Source organism: Anolis carolinensis, chromosome 6 (assembly GCF_035594765.1).
Source record: "Anolis carolinensis isolate JA03-04 chromosome 6, rAnoCar3.1.pri, whole genome shotgun sequence".
NCBI lineage: Eukaryota > Metazoa > Chordata > Lepidosauria > Squamata > Dactyloidae > Anolis > Anolis carolinensis.
In genome coordinates, this window is record NC_085846.1 from 11,467,100 (window position 1) to 11,487,462 (window position 20,363).

Sequence of the window (20,363 nt, forward strand, 5' to 3'; positions counted from 1 at the left end):
TGAAATGGGTTAACTCTTCTGTGCCGCAAGCATTGCAAACAGTCAAAAGGAGAGTAGATTTTCCTGTACAGCTTTTTGTAGCCATTGGGAAAAAGTCAGAATTGGTGGGTCTGGAGCAGGGATTGAAATAATATTCAAATTATACTCGTGTTTCTTGCCTTTTCAGTTATGCATCCAGCAGCCAAGGGTCCAGTCATGTCCCTCAAGGTGTGCCTTCTCCTCGCCTTCCTCATGGCCACCACTCTATTCCCAGGGAGCAAAGGCACTCCCTACAGCGACTTCCTGAAAAGAAATCTGGACAACCCTAAGTCTGACTACCGGAACGATGAGACTTACTGTGACCAGATGATGCGTCGCCGGAACCTGAATTGCCAGCGGGACAACACCTTCATCCATACCGTTGAACAACATCTGATTTCCATCTGCAGTTGCAGAGGGGAAGTCCTGAATGGGAAGCAGACCAGCAAAACCCTCTTCCCCATCACAGTCTGCACCCTGAAGAAGGGCCCTAGAGAGCAGTCCTGTAGTTACAAGGGGGAGATTAAAATCAGGAAGATCCAGGTTGCCTGCCAGAAGGGCCTGCCTGTCAAATATATTGCTCATATTTAAGCCTAGAAGGAAATATAGTTCTGGAAGAGAGGGGGCTGATGATATGACCCCACCTTCCCATCACTTTCTAAAGCTCCTTTGGCTCCTTTTGCTTCTATAGAACTAGTTGCAATTCTGTGCCCAGCTCGAAATGTAACTTCAGTGGCTTATGATGTTTCTCACCTGATTTATGTCTATGTAGCACATTGCAGAATGCAGATGCTAAATTAATATTAAAACGGCAGTAATGGTTGTTTCTTGCAAGTACATGTCTGTCAAAGCCACTACACAGTTTTTAAGTCAGTTTCTGTAAAACAATAAACTTGACTACTAATAACCTGCTTTTTCATTTTTCTTTGTGCTCTTTTGCCATTGCGTCCTCTGTACGCAGTAAGGTGTGTTCTTCTCTCTCTAAGGGATGAGAGAAATAATGAAAAATGGTCAAACAGCTTGTTTTCCACACATTAAGAAATCCTGATACAAATTTTGGACCAATGGGAATATTCCCAGTTCAGGACTTGTTCTGCACAAAGTTTGCACATGGTTGGATTACGCAGCAAACAGCAATTTCTAAACAAGAAACAGCTCTCTCTACACAAAAAATATATATTTCTGTATAAAGTATTTTATGCACAAAAAAGGAGGAAGGAAGAGGGGAAAAACAAATGTGACAGCACCCTTAATACTACTGTAACTGGTTTTTAATTTTCAAATGAACATTTGTGGATATAAACCTACTCTTCCATTTGGAACCCATGAAAAGGGCTTCTATCTATGAAGGGTCACAAACAATTAGAACCAATTTCTGAGTAAAGCTGAGTGATACTCCAGAATTTGTGGAAAACTGGAGAATCATTTTTGATGGATTTTTTTTGTATTTTTAAAATTGGGTTGTATAAGTAGAGTATAACTGTCTCCATTATATTACAGCAGTATTAAAGAAAAAAAAATCAATGCATATATGTAAAGGAGATTACATTCCTTTCTGATACAGTTCAATTTCTACTCCTATCTAATTCCATTTAATGAAACCCCTGGTGGTACAGTGAGTTAAACCACTGAGCTGCTGAACTTGTTGACCGAAAGGTTGTAAGTTCAAATCTGAGGAGCGGGGTGAGCTCCCAATGTTAGCCCCAGCTTCTGCAAACCTAGCAGTTCGAAAACATGCAAATGCAAGTAGATGAATAGGTACCGCTCTGGTGGGAAGGTAACAGCACTCCATGCAGTCATACTGGCCATATGACCTTGGAGGTGTCTACTGACAATGCCAGCTCTTCGGCTTAGAAATGGAGATGAGCACCAACCCCCAGTCGGACACAACTAGAATTAATGTCAGGGTAAAACCTTTACCTTTACTTAATTCCATCTTAGTCTCCTACTTATACCTTTCTCCTTATTTCCTGCCTGTCTACCTATTCCTCTCCACCCCACCACCTTCCGGGAACATTTGTGATTCAATTTTGGATTTTTCAATTAGAATAGAATACAGAATAAAATCCAGAATCTGAAAACTGGAGGATCTCATGGCTTTGAGGCAGTTTGGATAGCAGTACTGGGTCTGATTTAGCCTGGTCCACTGTCTGGACTGTACAGTGATAACAACATCCTTTCCTTGTGACCATCATCATAAGGAAAGTGGATGGGTTATGCCCATGTCACCATTCCTAGTGAGCTACATTTCTCCATCCAAACCCCTTGCTGTCATGGGTGGCTCTACTGACTTCGGAACAGGGTGCCCAAACTGGACTCAATAAGCTGCAGAGACTGGAGTTTCATGCACACACTTGAGAGTATCTCTGACTTTGCCTAAAATGGGGCAAAGCTGGTTCAAATCCACAAAATCTTGGAATAAACTCCACTGTGTTTATGCCACTGTGCATCATGAAAACTGCCAGCAATCCATTTGGAGTGAATATAGGTTTCCTTCAGCCTCTGGTGCCCTACATCCAGATCATCACAGATGTGTGTTCCCCATGACACTATTGACACTCCATACTGTCCACATGTATTCCTGAATCTAGTAGATTCCAGATATTCTGCATATGAAATCATGGAAATCAATGCTAAGAAGAGAACTTGCTGTGGACATGAGTTCTTAGAGAAGCCTCAAAATTCCTAATGGTTTATTATTGGTAAATTGCTTTTCCCAAACTAGGTTCACTTCAGCCCTAAGTAATACAAGTAATGAGGACAACCAACAAACTTCAGTCCCTTCAGTCTGTAACACAAGCACAGTCCATCAAAGTTACAACTTAGCTGCCGCATCATGACAAGATCATTAGATAGTGCAGGCATCTTAGCAGTATCATTACTTTTATACCCTTTTCTCTTGAAAGCCAGCTGTTTCTACTTAGACTGGAACTACACTGCCCTATATGCCAGGATCTGATCTCAGATTATCTGGCAGTGTAGAGTTAGGACCTTCCAGACAGGCCCTATATCCCAGGATCTGATCCCAGGTTTTCTGCTTCAAACTGGATTGTATGAGTCTGCACTGCCAGATAATCTGGGATAAACAGAAAATCTGGGATCATATCCTGGGATACAGAGCCTGTCTGAAAGGGCCCTCATATAATCCAGTTCAAAGCAGATAATCTGGAATCAGATCCTGGGATGTAAGGACACTGTAGAAGGAGCCTCATATAATAAGGTTCAAAGAAGATAATCTGAGATCAGATCCTGGAATATAGATCCGGCCTCATTCTGCCTTGACCCTAACTTGTTGTTGAGTCCTGCCAATGTTGAGCTTGGTCCTTGTACCTGTACCTGTTTCCACACAATCCGCCTATGAACCCTCCTGTCTCTGCTTTCCAATATTTCCCTCCTGTCTCATACCTTCCTACCCATTCTGTTCTAGAAGCTATGTTTCCAATCCTTTTGCTCCTGTGTCTTGTTAATTCCAAACCACTAATTTAGATAAACATGTTCTATATTATGAACATCCAAAATGCTGGAAGGTACTGCTATTTTTATTTGATACTAGGTGAGACAAAAATAGTTTTTTTTCTGCTGGGGTTTAGTGTCCAGGACCAATGGTGGTCCAAACTATATGACTGCTCAGTAAAAGGTAAAGGTTTCCCCTGACGTTAAGTCCAGTCATATCTGACTCTGGGAGTTGGTGCTGATCTCCATTTCTAAGCCGAAGAGCTGGCGTTGTCCATGGACACCTCCAAGGTCATGTGGCTGGCATGACTGCATGGAACGCCATTATGGACTGCTCAAGTCCTATTATATTCTATGAGGTAGCAAAATAATGTGCTTTGATTGTGTGCTCCTGCCTGGCAGAGGATTGGACTGGATGGTTCTTGTGGTCTCTTCTAACTCTTTTATTCTATGATTTTATGTCCCTTATCTAGAACCAAGGTTTGTGTTTTTGGGATATTTCAAAGCCATGGATTGTTGAATTCATACACAACCAATGGATATAGAGGACTGATTGTAAATGTCTACTTAGGCTTTGTTTTGTTTGGGATACAAGAGGCCTGAAAGGAAGCAGAACCCTTAACAGGAAGAACAATATAGACCAGACATTGTGTTGATATTCCTTCTGGCTTGGTCATGGCATGGTCAGGATCTGGCTTTCATCATAGTGAATGCAGCCAATAATGATGTACCAAGGAGAGCTGTTTTCTTTGTACAGTAGAGTCTCACTTATTCAACTTAAACAGGCCGGCAGAATGTTGGATAAGCGAATATGTTGGATAATTAGGAGGGATTAAGGAAAAGCCTATTAAATATCAAATTAGGTTATGATTTTACAAATTAAGTACCAAAACATCATGTTATACAACAAATTTGACAGAAAAAGTAGTTCAATACGCAGTAATGCTATGTAGTAATTACTGTATTTACGAATTTAGCACCAAAATATCACGATGTATTGAAAACATTGACTACAAAAATGTGTTGGATAATCCAGAACGTTGGATAAGTGGGTGTTGGATAAGTGAGACTCTACTGTACTTGCAAGGCAGGCGAGTTGAACCCTCCTGCCTTGTAGGTAGTGACCCAGAAGGGTCTCCAGCTATGCCACAGGTCTTCCAAGGCCACTCAGCCTTCAGCATACACTGCCTGGAGCTGCCTTTTGGAACCATGGCTTTGAACTGCATTATATGTCTACACTGCTATATAATTAGGTTCAAAGCAAATAATCTGGATTTTATATGGCAGTGTGGAAGGGGCCCCAGTCTGCAGTGCTACACGCATCATAGTGAGATCAAGATAACCCTCCACACATCTCCCACATGAGACCTCACTTTGGCGCAATGGGATGGTCCATGTCTCCAATCCATCCCATTATCACTGAAGTTTGAAACACCCGGAAGACCAAAGTTTGGAAACACTGGCTTATAAGAATTTTATAGGGACATTTTTCAATTGCCCTATTTACTGATCTTTTTAATAAAAAGGTTGTTAAGCTTTTTAATGTGATTTTTATTCTCATTTGTTAAATGAATAGAAAGAAAGACAGAAAAGGCCTCTGGTCTCATCTGTAAACCATCCAGTTGAATGCTGCCCTATTGTAAGATAGTTTCCATTCTCTCATGCTGTTGTAATGTATCTATGAAGGAACATGGCCTCTCCACAGGTCTGTCTCAACTGAAGTCGGTTGGTGGTTTGGCTGTCCAAACAGGTGAGGATTACAACACTATTGAAGGAAGTAGGGCAGCCTTGCCTGGTTGCCCAAGATGAAAGAACAAAAAAAATTGAGACATCTCCTGATATCTTTTCAAAATTTCTTCCAAAAAATGTTCAGTCTATCAGAGAACAACCACATAAGCTGAAAAACCCCCTCTAATTTTCTTTTATGTTCGAGAGCATGTGCCTTGATTAGCTTTCAACAGTTGGTATTTTGACACAAACAAGGCAAACCATATTCATTTCATGAAGCTCATTTTTAATTTTAAAACTGCCCAGTTATTAACATGATATAGCTCAGTAACCCTAACCAGAAAGTTACCACATGAAAAGTTACTAAATTGAGGAAGATACAGTAAGGCTGAAAGTTCTTCATACAGCCACAGGCTCACCGCTGTTCCCAGGAAAGTGGTATATAATAGGAACCCTGGAAGAAGGAAACTAGGTCCTTTTCTGGGTCTTCGGCTCTGTCAGCAGAAAGAGCCAGTCTTCCTGAAGGAATCCAGAAGGAAAGGATTTTTTAAACCAAAAAGTTGGGTGAGTTGAGAAGCATGGGCCATGTCCAGTTTCTACATAAACTACTATAAAAGGAAGTTAATGTGTATGATAGTGGAATGAGTGTAGCTTTTGGGTACTTGTTGTTAACTGTCATAATCAACTCCACAGTCCCCATGAATTAGAGACCTCCAAGATAGCCTATGCTCAACAGCCCTGCTCAGGTCTTGAAAACACTTTTTTGATTGAATCTATCCAACTATAATGCAGTTTTCCTCTTTCCCTGCTGCCTTCTAATTTAGCCAGCATAACTCGTCTTTTCTAGTGAGTTATGCTTTCTCGTGATATTTTCAAAGTATGACAATTTAAGTTATCTTGGTTTCTAAAGGCTTGATTTGCTGTACATACCATTTATTTTTTCAGTCCTCGTTTAGAAATATGTATCTACTAGCAGCCAGAATCCCTCAACCAGGTATATAGGGATTAAAAATCAAACATTTATGGATAATGATTTAGTTTTGCAAGGATGGCTAAAAAGGCTGATTTTCCTCTTTATGAAGTACAGTTGATGCATTTTCTTCAGTGATCACTGTAAACACTGTTTTTTTTTTGTTGCTAACAGATTTGTTTAAGTGTCTAGGTGGCTTTCAGAAATCTTTAACTGTTGGTAGTTTTTTCACATTGAGCTAGAGGACTCCATTTGGGGCCAGAACCCATAGTTTAAGAAGCACTGCTATAGAATGATGGGATTTGTAGTTTATGAAATATTTGGAATTTTCTGCTTGTCAGCTCAAGGCAAGCAATCATTGCCTTGAACTACAGCGGCAAACTTTAAGTGCCTCAGCAATCTACAAATCTCAGGACATTCTAGGGGAAAATTAATTTCTTGAGTCTACTTTGCCTATTATGAGCAATCAAAAAGAGGATAGATTTTCATGTAGTGTTTACTTTTTTCATCTAGTTTGGTGTAGCCATTATGGTTCTGGGGTAGAAGTGAATAGAATATTCAGATAGCGTATTAAAATGTGTTGGGAAAGTTTGATAAAGGAGATCCTGGATTAAGACTATTCTATTATGTTCCAGAGTTATTTTATCCATTCTTTCTTCTCCTCTCCATTTCATCATTGCATCAGACCTATGAGGCAGGACATGCACAGTCAGAGCAAGAGGGGGATTTCACCCAGGGGCTTCATTGCATATAACCTGGATCTCTTAGGTTGAACTCCAATTTTCTAACACAACATGCCCGGAAAGTTCCATGGTTTCTCCAATTCCGATTTTACTCCACTGCTTTAACCACTGCTTTCATGGCTCAATAGATACTAGAACCTATGTTTCTCAAATGTTCTCACTACAACCTCAATTTTTTTGTCTTTTCAGGTACACATCCAGCACCCAAGGAATCAGTCATGTCTTTCAAGGTGTGTCTTCTCCTTTCCTTCCTCGTGGCCACTGCTCTGTTCCAAGGAAGTGAAGGCACATCCTACAGCGACTTCTTGAAAAGGCACCTGGACAACCCGAAGTCTGACTATCAGAATGACGAGACTTATTGCAACCTGATGATGAGTCGCAGGAACCTGAACTGCCAGCAGGGCAACACTTTCATCCATGCTATTGAACAGCAGCTGGTTGACATCTGCAATTCCACAGGGAAAGTCCTGGATGGGAACCAGACCAGCAAAACCCTTTTCCCCATCACAGTCTGCACCCTGCAGAATGGCTCCAACAAGCTCTCCTGCAAGTACAAAGGGGAGACAAAAATCAAGAAGATTCGGGTTACCTGCCAGAAAGGCCTCCCTGTTCATTATATTGCCCATACCTAAGTGTGGAGGGAAAGGAAATGTGGAGCTGGAAGAGATAGGGCTTATGATGTGATCCCACCTTCTCAACAGCTCTTTTGCAAAGCACCTCTTACTCATACAGAGCTCATTATAATTCTGTGCCTAGTAGCAACTGGTCTCCTTAGCTTGAAATCTAATTTTGGTGACTGATGATGTTTCATTTCTGATTTAAGTCTATGCAGCACATTGCCAAATGTTGATTTTAAATTAGTGTTAAAACAGCAATAATAATTGTTTATTTGAATACAAGAATATACCTTTCAAAGTGAGTTTGCAGTTTCCTGGCCAGTTTCTGTAATACAATAAACAAAAACTATTACCAATCTACTTCATTGTTGTTTCCTGTGTTCTTCTGTCTCCATGTGTTTTTTATGTAACATGGTACACTCTGCTCTCACCTAAAAATTGAAATAACATTTGAAAATATTTGAAAAATAGTAAAAAAAAAACACACACACACACATGTTTTCGCATAATAAGAATCTTAATGAGAAGAATTCTGGACTAAGGAGAATCTTCACGCAATTTGCACAACATTAGCACATGCATGTTTTGCACAGAAAGCAGCATTTTTTGCACAAAAACAGCTTTTTCTACAAAAGAAAATTAATGACTATATAAAGTATTTCACGCATAAAAAAGGAGGAAGGAAGGGGAGGAAACAAGTAATGTGCCATGACCTTTATATAGGGTTGGGGTTTTTTTTGCATGTGCTTTCATGGATATGGGGCCCCTGGTGGCACAGTGTGTTAAAAGCACTGAGCTGCTGAACTTGCGGACCAAAAGGTCCCAGGTTCAAATCCCGGGAGCAGAATGAGCACCCGCTGTTAGCCCCAGCTCCTGCCAACCTAGCAGTTCGAAAATATGCAAATCTGAGTAGATTAATAGGTACCGCTCTGGTGGGAAGGTAACGGCGCTCCATGCAGTCATGCCAGCCACATGACCTTGGACAATGCCGACTCTTCGGTTTAGAAATGGAGATGAGCACCAACCCCCAGAGTCGGTCACGATTGGACTTAATGTCAGGGGAAACCTTTATCTTTCTTTTACCTTTCTTTACCTTTCTTTCTTCATGGATATAAACCCACTCTTCTATCTGATACTACTTCAAAAGAAAAGATTTTACATCCATGAAATGCCATAAGAAAATAAAAAGCAGTCTTTGGGCAAAAGTCAGGGAATACTTTGGAGACCGCAGAAAATTCTGGAGTATCCCACAGCTTTGGGACTGTCTGGACAGTGGGCTCCAGATCTGATTTGGCCTTATCCACTGTCTAGCCTGGACATATCTCTTTCCTTGCATTCATCATTAGCACAAGGATAGATAAGTAGTTCTCAACCTGTGGGTCCCCAGATGTTTTGGCCTTCAACTTCTAGAAATCCTAACAGCTGGCAAACTGGCTGGGGTTTTTGGGAGTTGTAGGCAAAACACCTGGTGACCCACAGGTTGAGAGCCACTGGGATAGATTGTGCCTGTGTAGCTGCTGCCACATTTCCTAGCCAACTATAGAGCACCACCTGAGCTCCTGGACCTTGTAGGCACCTCTGGTGATATATGAGAATGGGGCACCCAAATTGGACCAATCCAACTGTCTAGAATGCCCAAAATTTCAAGCAAACCCCAGAGTATCTCCTAACTTTGGTTGAAATTGTGCAAAGCTGGTTTAAAGTCACAAAACCTTGAGATACTCACTAGAAGCTGCTGTGTGTTCCACATGACACTAGTGACTACCGACACTTCGTACTATCCCCATTCCGTCCTGAATCTAGTACCATCCAGATATTTTGTATATGAAATTATAGATTCATAGAGCTGGAAGAGACCAGAAGAGATATCTAGTCCAATCCCATTCTCCATGCAGGAACACAGAATGAAAACACCCCCAACAAATGTCCACCCAACCTCTGCCTTAAAATCTCCAAAGGAGACTCCACCATGTTCCAAGACAACTTATTCCACTGCAAAGAGCTCTTACCATCAAAGCTCAGAAGACTGGATTTTGTATTGCGCTGTTTACTTTTGTTTGTTTGTAGATTTGTTGGTTTGTTTTCTGGAAAAATTAACTAATTAAAAGAAAAGTATTTGCTTTCTCAGACAAACCTCAAAATACGTACCTGAAAGCACAGCTCACTCCTAATTTATCAGAAATAAATTATCCTTTCCCCAATTCTTCTCTTCCTATTTTGTCCCAGAAAAGAGAGCGGTAACTGCTCTCTTCCAGTCTTCGCAAGGAGAGAGATGTCAAAACCCCCAACCTGCATGTTGTGCACAAAACCATGGACCACTCTTGATAGTGAATTATATGGTTTGTTAGTGGTTTATCACTTTCCCCAGTCCGAGTTCACTTCAGCACTATGTAACACAACAAGAGAACCAACAGACTTCAGTCTATTTAATACAAGCTCAGCTCATCCGTTATAACTGAGCTGTTACAACAGGATGGCATCAGTAGATGGTGCTAGCATCTTAGAAATTCTATTGCTTCTTAATAGTCCTTTGCCTTGAAATGGAGTTGTATTTGCTCATTTTGCCTTGGCCCCAAGCCTTCCTAATGCCACTATCCCTTAATTCAGTTCCTCATGTTGTGGTGACCCCCAACCATAAAATTATTTTCGTTGCTACTTCATAACTGTAATTTTGCTACTGTTATAAATCGTAATGTAAATATCCAATATGCAGGATGGATTTTCATTCATTCAACTAAATTTGACACGAATACCCAATATGCCCAAATTTGAATACTGGTGGGGTTGAGGGGGATTGATTTTGCCATTTGGGAATTGTAGTTGCTGGGATTTATTGTTCACATACAATCAAACAGCATTCTGAAATCCATCAACAATGGAATTGAACCAAACTTGGCACACAGACCTCCCATGACCAACAGAAAATATTAGAAGGGTTTGGTGGGCATTGACTTTGAGTTTGAGTTTTAGTTCACTTACATCCAGAGAGCACTGTGGACTCAAACAATAATGGATCTGGACCAAACTTGGCACAAATACTCAATATGCCCATATGTGAACACTGGTGGAGTTTGGGGAAAATAGATTTTGACATTTGGGAGTTGTAGTTGCTGGGATTTACAGTTCACCGCCAATCAAAAAGCCCCTTGAACCCCACCAACGATAGAATTAGGCCAAAGGACAGGTGGAGAGATCATCAGCCTTCTCTGCCAAAGGGGTCACCTAAGACCATCAGAAATATGTCTTTTCTGATGGTCTTTGGTGACTCCTCTGAAGCCCCTCGAGACCCCCCCCCAGGGGTCCCGACCCCCAGGTTGAGAAACACTTACTTCTTAGGCGATCCCTCGTAGTTCGAGGATGATGGTCCTCCATTTCTTGGAAGACGCCTGTGCGTGATTTTTTTTAATGTGTGGAGGTCAGTGCATGGCCGGTCAACACACAGTCTTCACAAATTGAGGTCCCAGCAGTGGTGTGATTAACACAATGAGAGTGGCTTCTCAGTCTGTTGCAGCCTTCTTCCGCCTTAACAGCCATTGTAACATGTACCATGTTATCTTCCGCCTGCTCCGCCATTGAGGTCTTTGGGTCTTCGGATTGTTCTTGGTCTGGATCCCCCCCTGTGGCCACTTCTGGGAGTGCATGACTCCAGTGGTTGTGCACGCAGGTTCATTGGAACACACAAGCCCCCTCACCACGTCAAGGTGACAATCCATCGAGGGGGTGAGAAACCTCCTGTTGCTGTGTCCTGCCAATATTGAGCTTGTCCTCCCACTCTTCTCCTTAGAATCTGTAACTGTCCACTCTGGCCTACTTGCTCTGCTTTCCAGTGTTCTTCTCCCCACTCTGTTCTGGAAGCTGTTTCCAGGTCTTTTACTCATACCTCCTGTTAATTCTAAACCATTAATTTAGATTAACATGTTCTCTATTATGAACATCCAAAATGCTGGAAGTGACTAAAGCTATTGCTACGCTTGTGCCCCTGGTGGCAGAGTGTGTTAAAGCGCTGAGGTACTGAACTTGTGGACCCAAAAAGGTCCCAGGTTCAAATCCCGGGAGCGGAATGAGCGCCCACTGTTAGCCCCAGCTCCTCCCAACCTAGCAGTTCAAAAACATGCAAATGTGAGTAGATCAACAGGTACCGCTCCGGCAGAAAGGTAACAGCGCTCCATGCAGTCATGCCGGCCACATGACCTTGGAGGTGTCTATGGACAACGCCGGCTCTTCAGCTTAGAAATGGAGATGAGCACCAACCCCCAGAGTCGATCACGACTGGACTTAACATCAGTATTTCCCCCCAAAAATGTATCTATCCTTAACGGCTTGGATGTCTGGAAAAACATTTTTAGGCATTTTATATAAAGCACACACCATTACTAGGATTAAAGATTCTGATAGTAGATAATTATTCTAAAACTTTAAGAGAACCTTTAAGTGAGGTTTGAAACTGTGCTTCGACAATGTTACATAAACTTTGACCACTTTACATAAACAAATAATGTAACTTTGGAAATTTGTAACTCTGGTGAAATCATAATCATTCTTCAATGTTATTCTTTAAGATGAAAGTATTTACTTAGCCTTCAAGTAATAATAACCATATCTATTATATTAGCTGTTCAAGGGTGTGTATGTGTACATTCTTGGGACACTTTGCGTATGTACATTATGCAGATTATTTCCTCATTCAGCAAAATGTGTTATGAACGAATTGATCAGCAACCATATACACCAGGCATGGGCTAACTTCGTCCCTCCATGTGTTTTGGCTGTTAGGAATTATGGGAGTTGAAATCCAAAACTATTGGAGGGCCGAAGTTTGCCCATGCCTGATATACACCCACTGATTTCACATTCAGGAAAAAAAACTGCTTTTGAAGATTTTCTTAGACCCAATGGATGGAATAGAGGTGTTATGTGTAAACCCTGTAGGCCAGTGGCTCTGAGTCTGGGATCCGGGGACCCCTGAGGTCACTATGTCTTCACAGGGATCCCTGAAGGATTAAATAAACAAATAATTAACTATTATTACTGTTGATAGTATTATTTTATATTTGTATGGCTTTATTATAATCAAAATATATTTTGACAGGGATGTGTGCATTAACAGATTCACTTCTTCTCTCTAAATGTGAAAGACATCCATGAGAAAATTGAAATAATTCTTTGATGGGACATCCTGTAGCACATTTTGCTATAGCTTTTAAATGAATATATCATAGAGTCTTAACCAATTCAACCTAGTATGTGGCAGCCACAAAAACAAAGCTTCTGGAATATAGCAACTGTTTTCAAAGTAAGTACCACATAATTAAACAGGAAAAAACACTTTCAAACCAAGAACAGGAAAAATGTCAAATTTTGTTACATAGTGTAAATAATAGCCCTCTCTCCATCTGAATTCCAAATGATGTGGCATTGGAAGGAGAGAAGAAAACCCAGAATGAATTCATTTCCTCACAAAGCTATGTAGGCAGTGTGCTGTCATTTGCAGAGATGGTTTGCAGAGAGGGCTTGAATCCTGATTCACCTGTTTCATTCATGGTTTTGTACCATTTCGTCAATTTGGATTGCATAGAACAGTACAATCCCATGGAAACAAAAGAAACAGTGAAATGAATGGCAGAGGGGAACAGTAGCCATTCCCCTCTGCTGATTCGTCACCAGGCTGCAGGCTTGCAGGGGCTACAGTCGAGCACCAAATGCCGCCCAATGCCTGAAATTGTTTTGTTTTGTTTTTTACCTTAATAATAATAATAATAATAATAATAATAATAATAATAATAATAATAATTTTATTCTTATATCCCGCCCCATCTCCCCGGAGGGACTCGGGGCGGCTTACATGGGGCCATGCCCAGACACGACAGCACAAATCAGATAAAACATTAAACCGAGCAGTAAAACTTCAACATGATTAAAAACAGTCATAAAAGTCAATATACACAATAATATTAAAATCCCGATTTGGGTCAAAAGATCCAGGCCAAGGTGCAAAGCAATATCAAGTTATCAGGGAGGGATAATTATACAGCAGGTGTAATACTTAAAGTGCTGAATGAATCCTAAAAACAATCCAGAGGGTCTACTGCTTAATAGGTAAATAACATGATCCCACAAGGATCAGTCAACGAAGGCCTTCTGGAATAGCCAAGTTTTCAGGCTCTTCCTGAAAGAAAGTAGGGTAGGGGCCTGCCTAATCTCCCTGGGGAGCGAGTTCCACAGCCGGGGGGCCACGGCGGAGAAGGCCCTCTCCCTCGTCCCCACCAACCGCAACTGCGAAGTTGGTGGAAGCGAGAGGAGGGCCTCCCCCGACGAGCGAAGAGGTCGTGCGGGTTCATAGGGGGAAATGCGGTCTCGAAGGTAGGTGGGTCCCAAACCGTTTAGGGCTTTGTAGGTGATAACCTGCACCTTGAATTGGGCTCGGAAAATAAATGGCAGCCAGTGGAGCTCTTTAAACAGCGGCGTTGAGCGCGCCCTGTAATCTGCCCCAGTTAGAAACCTGGCTGCCGATCGTTGTACTAGTTGTAGTTTCCGAGCCGTCTTCAAAGGCAGCCCCACGTAGAGCGCATTGCAGTAATCCAGTCTAGAGGTAACTAAGGCATGGACCACCATGGTCAGATCTGACTTCTCGAGGTATGGTCGCAGCTGGCGCACAAGTTTTAGTTGTGCAAAGGCCCTCCCAGCCACGGCCGACACCTGGGCCTCAAGTGTCAGCGCAGAGTCCAGGAGGACCCCCAAGCTGCGGACCTGCGCCTTCAGGGGGAGTACAACCCCGTCAAGCACAGGTTGCCACCCAATACCCCGATCAGACGTACGACTGACCTGGAGGACCTCTGTCTTGTCAGGATTGAGCTTCAGCTTGTTCGCCCTCATCCAGGCCAATACAGCGGCCAGACACTGGTCCAGTATCCGAGGGGCTTCCTTGGAATTAGGTGGAAAGGAGTAGTAGAGTTGGGTGTCATCCGCGTAGAGATGGCATTGCACTCCAAAACTCTGGATGACCTCACCCAGCGGTTTCATGTAGATATTAAAAAGCATGGGGGACAAAATGGAACCTTGCGGGACCCCACAGGTCAAAGGCCAGGGGTCCGAGCAGGTGTCCCCCAGCTTCACCAACTGGGAACGGCCCTCTAGGAAGGACTGGAGCCACTGCAGAACAGTACCCCCAAGGCCCATCCCGGAGAGACGTCCCAGAAGGATACCATGGTCGATGGTATCGAAAGCCGCTGAGATGTCCAAGAGAACCAGCAGGGTCACACCCCCCTGTCCAGCTCTCTGCGGAGGTCATCCACCAAGGCGACCAAAGCCGTCTCAGTACTGTAGCCAGGTCTGAAACCAGACTGTGATTGGTCCAGAAAATCCGTATCTTCCAAGAATCCCTGGAGCTGAGAGGCAACCACCCGCTCCAAGACCTTGCCCAAGAATGGAAGGTTAGAGATTGGTCTGTAGTTACTGAGGTTAGCCGGATCCAAGGAGGCTTTCTTCAAAACAGGCCTCACCACAGCTTGTTTTAGGCCAGATGGAAATATGCCCTGCTCCAAAGAGGCATTGATTATTCTCACAAACCAATCAACTAGCCCTCCACTGGCTTGTTTTAAGAGCCAAGATGGGCAAGGGTCAAGGGCACAGGTGGTCGCCCTCACCGCTCCAAGAATCTTGTCCACATCATCAGGCTGCACAAGCCGAAACGAATCCCACAAGATCGAACAGACAGATGCCTCGGTTACCTCACCTGGCAATGCATCAGGGCCGGCGTCTAAGTCGGAACGAATCTGAGCGACTTTGTCTGCAAAATGGTGAGCGAACTCGCTACACCGAGTTGACGAGATGTCGGGTGCTCCCCCGACCTGAGGAGGGTGGAGGAGCTCCCCAACAACTCGAAACAACTCTGAAGATCTATTTGTTGCAGACGCGATGCGGGCAGTCGAGAAAACTTTCCTGGCTGCCTGCAATGCCGCGGAATAGGCCCTAATAGCGGCTCTAGACCGTGCTCGGTCAGATACGTCACGAGTTGTCCGCCAGCGGCACTCTAGTCTCCTTCTTGCACGTTTCATCTCTGCCAGCTCCCCAGTAAACCAGGGAGCTGGGGCAACTCCACGCAGCGAGAGGGGACGCTCAGGAGCGATCGTGTCTATTGCCCTGGACAACTCGCCATTATAACGAGTGACCAGGGCATTGACAGGATCGTCAGCTTCCATGGTAGACAGATCCCCAAGAGACCTCAGGAATCTCTCAGGATCCATAAGTCTCCTGGGGCGGACCATCTTAATTGGTCCACCACCCCTGCGGAGGTTGGAAGAGACGGTTAGTCTTAAACTGATCAGATAGTGGTCGGACCATGACAATGGAAGAATAATTTGCTCTTCCACTCCGACCAAACCGTCGCCCGCAACAAAAACCAGGTCGAGTGTATGTCCAGCTTGATGAGTGGGACCCGATATTATTTGGGACAGACCCATGGTCGTCATGGCGGCCATGAATTCCTGAGCTGCACCTGTCAAGGTGGTCTCAGCGTGAATGTTGAAGTCGCCCAGCACCAACAGGCGCTGGGAACCCAACACCACACTAGAAACCACCTCTGCTAGCTCAGGCAGGGAGACTGCTGTGTCGCGGGGTGGACGGTACACCAGCAGAATCCCCAAACTGTCCCGGGTACCCACCTTCAAGTGGAGACACTCAAACCCGACCGATTGCAAAGCCACGCATCTGACCAGGGCGATGGACTGCCTAAAGACCACCGCAACCCCACCTCCCCGCCCTCCTGGCCTGGCCTGCTGATGCACCCCGAAACCCGGAGGACAAAGCTGGGTAAGACTAACCCCACCCAGATCATCCAACCAGGTTTCGGTGATGCAGGCCAGATCCGCATGTTCATCCATGATTAGATCCTGGATAATAGATGATTTACCTTTGACGGATCTGGCATTAAACAGCAGGACCTTCAGCCGGGAGGGGCTACCATGGAGGCTACCACACCTATCCTTCTCCAGGGTCGCAAGAACCCTGTTGCGCTTCTCCCTGGAAATTCGTTGACAGCAATTCCCCCTCCTCCCCCACACGACCTCGATGGAGCCACCCCCCGCCTGTTCCCCACCCTCCAAGGAGTCTGGCTCAATTGGAGCATCCTTAAGAGAATCTAGTCAGCTCCCTGGATCCAAAAGGTTACTAGACACACCATCTAACTTTACTTCAAAAGAAGGGGATAAATGGGGCCTACTGGAAAAACGTAGTGAGGTTGAAGAGGGTGAAAGTTGCTGGTCTGGTACGGAAAATGATTGGGCCAGAGTCTCTAATTGAGACTTTTCTAAAGGGGGGAGCCTATGCTGAGGACTACACATCCTATTATCTCTGGGCCTAACAGATGGTTGAGTGTGTAAAGATAGGTTGGCCACCAAAGGGCGAATCACGGGGTCCACAAATACTCTTCTAATGGTAATGCCCCATGAGAGCAGCCGGAATCTAAGGGCCCATAATTCCTCTGTTATAGACTTATCCTCAAAAGTGAAGATAAGGCGTAAAGAGCGATCATGTGATTGGTAGCCCTTATGGAGCCAAGTGATCATCTTTATCTTGACTGTCGTCAGGCTCCTTGAAAGAATTTGACCCAAGGACCTCTGGATCACTCTTTCCGAGGTCCATCTACCCCTGTTCAATATAGAGTCTTCAATTTGAAAAGCCAGCTGTTTCGTCTGTACAAGATGTTCATAGTAATCCTCTACGTATGGAGGAGAGAAATCCCCCTCCAACGGAGAATTAGTTATCAGCTTCACCGCTGCCAAATCTAGATCCATACCTTCCCTCCTTTGAACAGTTTGACCAACAAACAAATCATTCCCTCCCTCAACCTCGTCATTTTCTAATCTTAGCTCCTTACTACCCTTTTGGAGCCCAAGTTCTACCTCTCTCACCAAATCTGAAGGACAACTGGCCTCCTTTAGATCATAACCAGTATTATTATTATCCTCCCCAGGAACATCCTGTAGTCTAGTGGTGTTTACCAGTAACAAAATTCCTTTGAGGAGATGATCTAATTTCTCATTCACTGTTACGAGCTGAGAGAGGACGAGGCTAAACGATCTACCCATGAGGTGGCATAACTGGGATAGATCGTGGTTCCCATGTGCATCTGTCTGACTCATTCTTTACTACAACTCTACTACTCTACTCTTCTAGCCAGACCCTCCTTCTTCTACACAACCCAGTCCTGAATAAAGGCACCAAGGCACTAATTACTCAGAGCAATTAAAACAATGTGAGTTAAGTATACTCAATTGACTCACACTGCTCAATTGACTCACACTGCTAAACAAAAATGGGGAGAAAGCCAAGTGGCGGCGACACATTAAATCTAATAAGGGACACTCTTTAGACAAGTACAGCAATATCCATATGCGAATCTAAAAAACTCCAATGGGGAGCATTCAATCCGACGAAAGCTGTCCAAGCGGAGGTGGCAAGGCGATGACTCCAGTGAAGGCAGCCTCCCGGTCCGATGGCTTCCTCCACTCTCTTTCTTTCCTCCTACCCCAGAGTAGCAGGGCCAGAAGTGGGCCAGCAGGACTCCCTTCTCCTGTGCTGGCAGGCAGCAGATGGAAACAACAAGAAGTGTCCAGACGCAGATGTTTTTAAGGGCTTCTTCCACTCTCTCCCTTTCCTGCTTACCCCGGAGTAGCAGGGCCAGAGTAGCAGGGCCAGAGGTGGGCCAGCAGGACTCCCTTCTCCTGTGCTGGCAGGCAGCAGATGGAAACAGCAAGAAGAGTCCAGAAGCAGGAGTTTTTAAGGGCTTCCTCCACTCTCTTCCTTTCCTCCTTACCCCAGAGTAGCAGGGCCAGAGTAGCAGGGCCAGAGGTGGGTCAGCAGGACTCCCTTCTCCTGTGCTGGCAGGCAGCAGATGGAAACAGCAAGAAGAGTCCAGAAGCAGGAGTTTTTAAGGGCTTCCTCCACTCTCTTCCTTTCCTCCTTACCCCAGAGTAGCAGGGCCAGAGTAGCAGGGCCAGAGGTGGGTCAGCAGGACTCCCTTCTCCTGTGCTGGCAGGCAGCAGATGGAAACAGCCCATTTGTACCTTGGCTGGAAAAGCCCATTTGTATAGGTGCCCATTTCCATCAGTGGCAGACAGAAACAGAAATGGGGCCATACGAATGGAACAAGCAGAAACAGTAAGTAATTTTATACAAATGCACAACCCTAATTTCTATTGCCCTTCTCCAGTGTGATCAGTTGGTGGCTCATTGAAAACGGAGATCATAGATGAACAGTGGGCAACCCAGTTTCATGCCACAGTAAAGTTAAATTAGTGCCGAATCTAGCCTCGTTATTTTAATAAAAGGGGTTCAGCACTGTAACAAGCACTTCACCCATCTCTAAACTTTCACATACTTTGAGTATGAAGAACAATTTTAATTTGTCAAAGTAATGGCATAGGAGAAAGATTTATTTTAGAGCAGTGAGGTCAGTCACTATTACTATATAAACCAGTGGTTCCCTACCTGTGGTCCATGGATCTCCAGTGGTCTGCAAGAACTAAAATATGGTCCACTCCCTCACCGTTACTACTACGGATAATAACACAGCCTAACAAAAAAAAATTTTTTTTTCTTGGTATCTTCGTTTTCAGGCGTGTTCCTGGAGTTATTTGGGGTGCTGATTCAGAAAATTGCATTAGACAGACTACATCAGCTCTAGATTATTAAATATGGTTTTCTGTGGGCCAAGCAGATGGCAACTACAGGATGGCATATGTTCTGTATCAGAACCTTGAGCTGATGTGGTATAGCCAATGAGATTTTCTCAATCAGCACTCCAGATAACCAAACCGAATCTAAAGTTGACCAAAAAATGATTCATAACCCTTTTAGTACTAATTTTGGAGAGTGGTTCCTGGTCAAAGTGGTCCCTGGTAAAAAAAAAAAATGATTGGGAACCACTGATATAAACAGTTGAGGGAGCTGGGCCAAAACTATCAAAATGCATTTCTCTCTAGGAATCAATAAATCCTTCAGTGCAATTCTTCTGGTTTAAGTTGACTATAGAGCAGGCATGGGAAATCGTGGGCCCTCCAGATGTTTTGGACTGTCAGAAATTGTGGGAGTTGAAGTCCAAAACACCTGGAGGGCCCAAGTTTGCCCATGCCTGGTATAGAGTCACCTTAAAGGACTGAGAAATTTCAAGAGAGGTGTCCAGTTTTTTCACTTTCATGGTGGTGCTGTGCCCCTAACTCCAGTTACAGTAGTCCTCAGTGGTAGATATATATATTAAAGTTATCCAGTGTCTCATTCAGCCATGCAACTTATAAAAACAGCATAATCATTATCATTTGAAAGCATATCTAGACATATAGAACAGAAATAAAAATATTCATTACTTAGCAATTTTACAAGAGTAACCTTATGCTCAATAAATCAGCACTAACATCTTTTATTTCCTTCTTACAGTCTGTTAGGGATATATAAAAGTTATGTTTATATAGTGATGCTGTCTCTACATCTGCCTTCACTCATCTGTTTTAAATTATAATGTGTTGGAACAGGGCCAAGTCTCATGTTGATATATGATCAAACATCAAAAGATCCTCCCATCCATTCATATCACTGAAACCAATCTAAGCATTTGATATCGATCACGAAAAATACAATATTAAAGCATCAATAGAAATGTAGTTTTTTAAAAAAAAACAACAACAACAATGGTAGCAAACCTTTAACATAAAAGGAAAGGATCAATTGTTCTGGCATGAAACTGTAATTATTTAATCTTCCTTCCTTTGATCAGATGACATTGCATTCCTAACAGCCTAACATCAAGAGCTTGTATATGGGAACTATGTCCCTAAAGAA

At 43.6% G+C, this 20,363-nt stretch overlaps 2 protein-coding genes across 2 annotated transcripts; both read left to right on the top strand.

The window, feature by feature from the left end:
- Positions 1 to 121: 121 nt before the first annotated feature.
- LOC103279582 (ribonuclease-like) lies at positions 122 to 925 on the top strand. Its single transcript, XM_016995367.2, has one exon. The coding sequence runs from the start codon at positions 169 to 171 to the stop codon at positions 607 to 609; it is 441 nt and encodes a 146-aa protein (XP_016850856.1). The 5' UTR covers positions 122 to 168; the 3' UTR covers positions 610 to 925.
- A 4,631-nt stretch (positions 926 to 5,556) lies between these two features.
- Positions 5,557 to 7,889, top strand: LOC103279559 (ribonuclease). Its single transcript, XM_008115381.2, has 2 exons — positions 5,557 to 5,763; positions 7,102 to 7,889. Exon 2 carries the CDS (start codon positions 7,131 to 7,133, stop codon positions 7,542 to 7,544), a length of 414 nt encoding a protein of 137 aa, XP_008113588.1. The 5' UTR covers positions 5,557 to 5,763; positions 7,102 to 7,130; the 3' UTR covers positions 7,545 to 7,889.
- Positions 7,890 to 20,363: the final 12,474 nt, after the last annotated feature.

Bases quoted from the DNA above. Each gene is read 5' to 3' on its own strand.
- LOC103279582 (XM_016995367.2), top strand. From the start codon at position 169: ATGCATCCAGCAGCCAAGGGTCCAGTCATGTCCCTCAAGGTGTGCCTT.
- LOC103279559 (XM_008115381.2), top strand. From the start codon at position 7,131: ATGTCTTTCAAGGTGTGTCTTCTCCTTTCCTTCCTCGTGGCCACTGCT.